At 36.0% G+C, this 6,965-nt stretch overlaps 1 protein-coding gene and 1 long non-coding RNA gene across 3 annotated transcripts; one reads left to right on the forward strand and one right to left on the reverse strand.

Annotated features, from left to right (window-relative positions):
* Positions 1 to 137: 137 nt before the first annotated feature.
* Positions 138 to 1,459, reverse strand: LOC100748796 (retinal rod rhodopsin-sensitive cGMP 3',5'-cyclic phosphodiesterase subunit delta). Of its 2 annotated transcripts, none has more exons than XM_024368045.2 (4): positions 1,221 to 1,459; positions 994 to 1,056; positions 652 to 909; positions 138 to 573 (listed from the first exon to the last, which is right to left on the reverse strand). In XM_024368045.2, exons 1-4 carry the CDS (start codon positions 1,259 to 1,261, stop codon positions 492 to 494), a joined length of 444 nt encoding a protein of 147 aa, XP_024223813.1. In that variant the 5' UTR covers positions 1,262 to 1,459; the 3' UTR covers positions 138 to 491. The 2 variants fall into 2 exon arrangements, with proteins under 2 accessions (XP_024223813.1, XP_024223816.1); XM_024368048.2 differs by having other exon boundaries at positions 1,148 to 1,235.
* Positions 1,287 to 1,955, forward strand: LOC112212940. The gene is made up of 2 exons (XR_002946797.2): positions 1,287 to 1,414; positions 1,616 to 1,955. It is a non-coding gene; the product is annotated as an uncharacterized LOC112212940 (long non-coding RNA).
* The last annotated feature ends 5,010 nt before the right edge of the window (positions 1,956 to 6,965 follow it).

Consider the following 6,965-nt stretch of genomic DNA (forward strand, 5'->3'; position numbering starts at 1 on the left):
TTATCATCGATCTTTTGGTATTAATCATAAGAGATTATTTTGAAAGCGTTTTACGTTTACGAAATATTTAGTTACGATTCTTATTTTATGGAAAGCAATAAGAGGAGAAGATTAGAATGTACTATCGAAGACATAAAGCTTTTATACATCTTTTTATTAGAACAGTGTAGTGTATTACAATATGTACAAAATCTGCTACATCCATTTATATTTAAATAAAGGTGTATCGTGCCTTAAAAGTGCACATCTCAAATATTGCTATAGTAACACTTTTTTAGCTTATATAAAACTGAAATAGTGCCATTTGTTTTACTCATGAAAATGTGAGAAAATATATTTAGCACAGTGCGTATCACAGTAGGTGCATGAAGTAAAATGTTCAATATGAACTTTGTTTAAGATTATTATCATCTTCAGTACTCCATCTCATGTGTGCACGTTGAAACACATTAGTTGGACCCACGTCATATCATTAAAGTAGAATAAAACATTTAGACGTAAAAAAGGCGAACCTTGCTGGTAGAGACTAATAGATCATCGTCGAAAAATTTTGTCTCTATCACAACATTCCCACTGAATATGGATAAGAAAGGACCAATTATAAATGAATGATGTCGAAACAGAAAATTATAACAATAACATTATACTTGCTTTAAGATGTTAGCAGGCATCATTTGACTTTCTGGAGCAGCTTGAATTAAACTTTGCCACGTATTAGTACTGTTAGGTATAACAAATCCAAATTCAAAGAACCATTCCTCTAAGCATCTGCCTTTAAACAACACTTTCTGTTCTAACCTAAACCTTTCCATTGGTTCTGCAGAACTAAAATTAATTTCTCGTGATATTGCACGACACTTTAGAATTCTTTTAGGTACTCTTGCTTCATGTTCGACCTCAGGTACAGACCTTTATACAATCAATTCTATTGTTAATACGAAGATCTTATCATTGTAACGTTATCAGAAATCGTATAGGTTATTATCTACTTACAAATCTTCGTTACCTTGCCATAATATTTTGCCATTATCAGCATCTCGTAAATTCATCCAATTACTGTAACAAATAACAGTTAAGGAACGCAATACTGTGTGTAAATTAATATCATAAAATAAGTAAAGTTAATTTTATCATAGTTGATTTTAACCTATAAATTGTCACGTTTATATGCGATTTGTTTGCAACAGGTAAATAACTTTGTTACACGAGAAAAAGGATACACCTGGAAGCCCTTAAGTATATCTTCGCCTCGAGAAGGCATAATTAATTCAATCAAAGCGAAACACTCTTATTTCGTGACTATGTAAATGAATCACGTCCATCCAGCCGTTATCGATTCTTTGTACTGTTGATTTATAAGTAGAAAGTAACCGTTGGTCATGTCGGCTAATTTCAGGGATTATTGTTAATACAGGTAAGTTAATTAATACAGATGACTATTAACAAAATCCATATATATATACATATGTATGTATTTGCAAGTTAGACAATGTAAATGATAGTAGATGGAATAAATGGGATATAGTATAATGCGTTATATCTTATAATATATGTATTCTTGACTTATTACGATTTAAATTGTTTATAATATGTACGAATATCTTGTGATATACAGATGCTGATAGTTTATGAATGCAAGAATTGATTAGACAATACGAAGATTAAAATATTACTTTAATAATAATCAATAAATAGAAAAATTTTTTCAAATGCAAAAAAGGTGAAGACACTAGCGTAACGTGCTTTCACCTTCAATCAAAGATGAAGGAAGATGAAAGGACTGGTTCAAAGAATCAACGAAATTATAAATAAATTTAAGCATTGTCTGTATATTTGTATTATGCACTTTTATACGTCATTTTTAAGCGAATTATTATATATTGTCTAGTTGAATGTATTTCACCGTGTATTCTTATTAAAAAGATAATTATAATTAATAATAAATTATTGTAAATGAATCTATAAGAGTATTACATTACACGCTTATAACATTAGTTAAATAAGTTAGACTAGTAATTACGAAAAAATATTGCAAAATTTTTGAAATATCGAACGCGGCTTGTCCAAAGCACATTTCAGGGCGCATAGCCCAATTTTTGTCTCCGGACATGCCACGTTTTGCTATCTATCTGTAAACGCTCCAAGTTTCAGTTCCTTTACCACCTCATAGATGGCGAAACGTGGTATATCCGTAAACAAAAATTGGGCTCTGTGTCTTTAAACGTATGTTGGACAAGCCATGTTTTGCCATCTGTGGAAGAGAGGAGGAACTGAAACTTGGAGTGTTTACGGTAAATGGCGGCACTTGCTTGGTCTGCTATCTATCTGTAAACGCTCCAAGTTTCAGTTCCTTTACCACCTCATAGATGGCGAAACGTGGTATATCCGTAAACAAAAATTGGGCTCTGTGTCTTTAAACGTATGTTGGACAAGCCATGTTTTGCCATCTGTGGAAGAGAGAAGGAACTGAAACGGAGTGTTTACGGTAAATGGCGGCACTTGCTTGGTCGAAGGGAATTATCGTGCAATTGTGCAACAAGGAGAGACATGTATCGTGTATGATAGACAAGGAGAGCACTACTGTTGGATAAGGACAGTAATAATGTCGTGTGACAAACAAAGATCGCACTATTGTGCAACAAGGAGTTATAGTGAAATTTTTCTCTCCTTTTCACCGTGATAATGTTTGGACTTCTACGAACCGGTTAAATTTTCATACTCAATAGATGATATCGTTCTAATTGAAGACTGGCGTCCGTTGTATCGCTTGAGCTTGGAGATGCAATACGAAAGGATTGAATCTTTTCTGCGCAAATGTTCTGACCGCACTCGTATCGTTAATTAAACAGAACTGTGTTTCCCTAAGTTCGTATTAGAGCATCGCCTCTCTGGCATTAGCGAGAAAATAAGCAAATTACATTCATCCGACATTCTACATCATTGAAATGTTTCAATAAACGTTTTGTCACGGGTAATGAATTATTAATAATAATAACAATTGTGTCGTTAATGCAATGATTAGATGACCTATTCATCGATTATACAGCAATGTCTGTTTAATCTATGAATCATTCATTCATCATTCGATTTCCGTTAATTACTTCTTGTATCTTACTGTCAAGAAGTAAATAAAATACGGAATTACAATAAAATAGATTAATTTAATTAATTAAAATAAACAAAAATTAATTAAATTAATAAATGAAATTAAAGTTAATTAAATTAATAAATAAAATTAAAATAAATAAATTAATTAATTAACAAATTAATCGTATAATCGCGTAATTGTTGTCCTCTAAACGATTCGACCATTTGTGACACGTTTAACGTTATTTTGCCCCGTATCGAATTGTTCGTTTAAGATTTCAGGATTGGAAGCTTTGTAACAAGAGGACGCGCTGACACCCGGTTGTTACCATATTCATTTGTATTTCATAAGGCCTTTTATTTTTCTTTCTCTTCGAGGGCTTGTTTTACAACGCCACGTTGTTTGTCTTGGTCCAGTCATTAACCATCTGTTTTTAAATAATACACAGGCTCCTCGACCATCCATTCTTATCTTACTCCTTTCATAAGCAATTCCTCTCACTATAATTTTTCACAACCCCTTTTAATACTATTTTTCACGAAAGCAAGCAAGATAAATCGAGAAGAATAATGGTTTGACAATTTCAAACGGAATAAAGTGGAAAGTGAAATTAAAATGTGTAGACACAGGCCTTACAGTTACCTATACAGGCTGAATAATAGATTCTGTTCGTGTTTTCTCAAACAAGTGCATCGAGTTCATAGCAAAAAAAAAAAAAAAGAAAAAAAAAATTATCGTAAGCTGTTAAGCCTACAACCGAGTGGTTAAAAGTTAGTAACTTTACGTAAAATCTATCGACATAATTATCTCATTCCGTGAGAAAATTCATGAAAAATATCGAATACGCGTGTCCTTAACGTTTCAATTAATTTTCATATTTTTCGCAACGCGCACTTTGGCGATAGGCGAACGATCCTCTGCCTGGACCTAAAATTAATAACGAAAAATTATTCGATTTTCCGGAGAGAAATCGCTCGAGTCGACGCGAGAAAGAACGCGTTGTGTGGCAAGTTTCTATAGAATTTCCATAGAAAATAATGGCATTGTCCTGGATTCGACCAACGTGGCGTGATAGCCGCTTCTCCTGTTAAAACGTTCCTGGCAACCCTTTGCGAATAGTTTCACTCCGAATTGCTGTAAAAATTGAAATTCGACGAGAAGCGACGCAGCAAGTGTCGTGGCCAGTTTCTGCCGCATTGTATTTCTACTGCAATTCGATTCGTATGGCGGAGACACAAGTTGGCGAGAATAGAAATCTGGTCGTTGTGTCCGCGATAGTTTTGGTAGGTCGGCGTTAATCAAAGTAGAAATCGAAGGAAACTGTCCTCTCGTGGAAATTTTCTAATTCGTCAACCTGGCTTTTCCTTAATTCTCTTTTGATGCTGGCACAGTGATACGAGATGCTGCTCTTCTCGTTCGTTTTACCGTTCCAACTGTCAAGCTGGCAAGCTGGCAGCACGACCACGAATTTTTAATACACCCTATATATACAGGGTGGTTGATAACTGGTGGTACAAGCGGAAAGGGGGTGATTCTACGCGAAAAAAGAAGTCGAAAATGTAGAATAAAAAAATTTTTTTTTTTTTCATTTTTCCATCGAGACGACGATCTACAGTGAGATGGGTTATAACGTACCGCGCGCGTACCGAGCGTAAATTCAAAGTCGATTTTCTCGAAAACAAAGCCTCGAACGAAAAATGTTTATTCTATATTTTCGACTTCTTTTTTCGCGTAGAATCACCCCCTTTCCGCTTGTACCGCCAGTTACCAACCACCCTATAAATGAATCAGGTCATTTCCCTTACGTTTGTATCCCTTTTTCTTTTATGATCTTCTAAATATTTCGATACAGCAAAGACGTACCGATAACGCCGGACATACAAACTTTATCAGCAAAATATCGTCTTTTAACGCACGTTAGAATGATAGTTATTCGCCGAGAGATAAAATATTTTTTTATTCGAGATAAAAGCGCGAAGCGTGCGGGTTCGTGTCTTGTAAAAATCGATCGGCTATCGATGCGTCTAGTTTCGGTCGTAAATGGCTGGCCTACACGTTCTCTAAAACGAGGAATGTCCATCGACCAGTTGGTTTCCGGGCCATCAAGATCGTATTGACGACAGTCAGCGAATGAAGAGCACGCGTGCTCAGCCGGAACATAGAAGATTTCCTCCTGGCCATTCGTTTTATGTGTTGGCCGTCTTTACGAGCGCCGCAGTTGGCAGATTCTCGATCGGGACTCTGGACAACCGGGAAGATCCAGTTGGAGAATATCCTTTGTCCTTTGCAGTATTCTTATTAAAAATAGAACAGAAGAGAATAAGCGAATTGATTGGCCTTTAACGCTTTCCTTTATAAGCAGCTCATGCTGCTCTTCGAATTACGTCCGAACAGCGTTGTTTAGTGAAACGTGAATCTTTCTTATCAAATACGTGTACAATTTATATAGATGATTTACACGTTCTACAACGATTACATTGCTTTAGATAGCGTAATAATTATTCGCTAATCGATAGTGACGGAGCGTGCAAATTTTTCAGTTCCTTCCATGACAACACTGCTACGACTTTCTTTCCTATCAACAGGATTGGTAATTTTTTACTTCGTAGTGAGGTGTTTGTTGGTGAAGATGCCCGCAAGAAATACTCTTGATGTTTAGCAGGAAAGTTTATCAAACTATCAACAAACAACAGTCGACAATTTAAGATCAACGATCAACGATCAACGATTAACAATAATTAACGATTAACTATCAAGAGTTATATGATAATCACGCATCTCTAACGGCGTTTGCTTCGCTATGACCCTTAAACTTTCGCACTTCGCAGCTCAGGGCAGAACGAATCTTTGGTTCGAAATCAAACGGATTTTTGTTGCCCCTCGATATCCGCGACGATTAGATGTCCGCGACGGTTGCGATTGCGATTTTCCGAATATTCGGCGAGAGAACCGTAGGGATATCGATGGTACATTAGGTATGTCAGCTTTACGCTTTGAAGGTACAGCGTTTGGTGTCGCGAAGCCGTTGCAAAGTTGCGTGGTCGAGTGCAGCTACAGTAGTATACGCGATTTATTTGAGTTTTGGCGGCTCTGGCAGAAATAAATTAGGATTTCGTTAGTAAAGGGAATAAGAGAGGTGTTTCAACGTTAGTTTGAAAGATCGCTGCTTCGGTGAATAAGTGTGGCCTATGGATATTGCAATAATTGCCGAGCTTCTTCAACAATTCAACAAAACAGGCTGGTGAACGCCGAGTAGCGGTGCATTTTCCACCTGAGTGTGGTTTAATGGGTGTTGAAGTAACTAATACTGTTACGTGGCTACTTTAGACTATGCAACTTCGCATTTTTATGTATTCTATTTACCTGAACGAAATTTTACTATTTTATTATTATTAGTTGAACTATCGTCGAGAGTTAACTTATACGATTTGTACGAGGGTGTAAGGGTAAGCAAGGGCACGAGTTACGCGATACAAGTTTGCAACATTATTATGTACTTAAAAGCGAATGTTTCGTGGAATTCTCTAGTATGAACATGAACTTCTAAGTGAACAAAAAATCGTAGATAGTGGAGAGAAATAGGTGGACTCCTGTTACACGAACGACCTGGTTATATGAACCGACTTGTTCCCGGGCTGGTTCGTATAAACGGAGTACCGTTGTAATATAGTTAAAAAGAAAACAAACAAAAAAATGAGTTATTCTTAAAAGAACAAATGTAACTTTCTTGGAAACGGGAGAATATTCTACACGCTCTTGTCGAAGTTTCTACGAACATGAAAAATTAGATTCCGTCGATTCTTGAAGTTTGTCAACGACGAAAGAATGTAGTACAAATATCAATACAATTAAGTCGAGAATAACTTGACTGTAATTG

This window comes from Bombus impatiens, unplaced genomic scaffold (genome assembly GCF_000188095.3).
Source record: "Bombus impatiens unplaced genomic scaffold, BIMP_2.2 scf_0027, whole genome shotgun sequence".
NCBI lineage: Eukaryota > Metazoa > Arthropoda > Insecta > Hymenoptera > Apidae > Bombus > Bombus impatiens.

Coding starts and splice junctions, on each gene's coding strand:
- LOC100748796 (XM_024368045.2), bottom strand. CDS start 1,261: ATGCCTTCTCGAGGCGAAGATATACTTAAGGGCTTCCAGGT. Junction 1,057..1,220: donor ATACTTAAGGGCTTCCAGGT/GTATCCTTTTTC, acceptor TATTTGTTACAG/TAATTGGATGAATTTACGAG. Junction 574..651: donor ATGCCTGCTAACATCTTAAA/GCAAGTATAATG, acceptor ATCCATATTCAG/TGGGAATGTTGTGATAGAGA.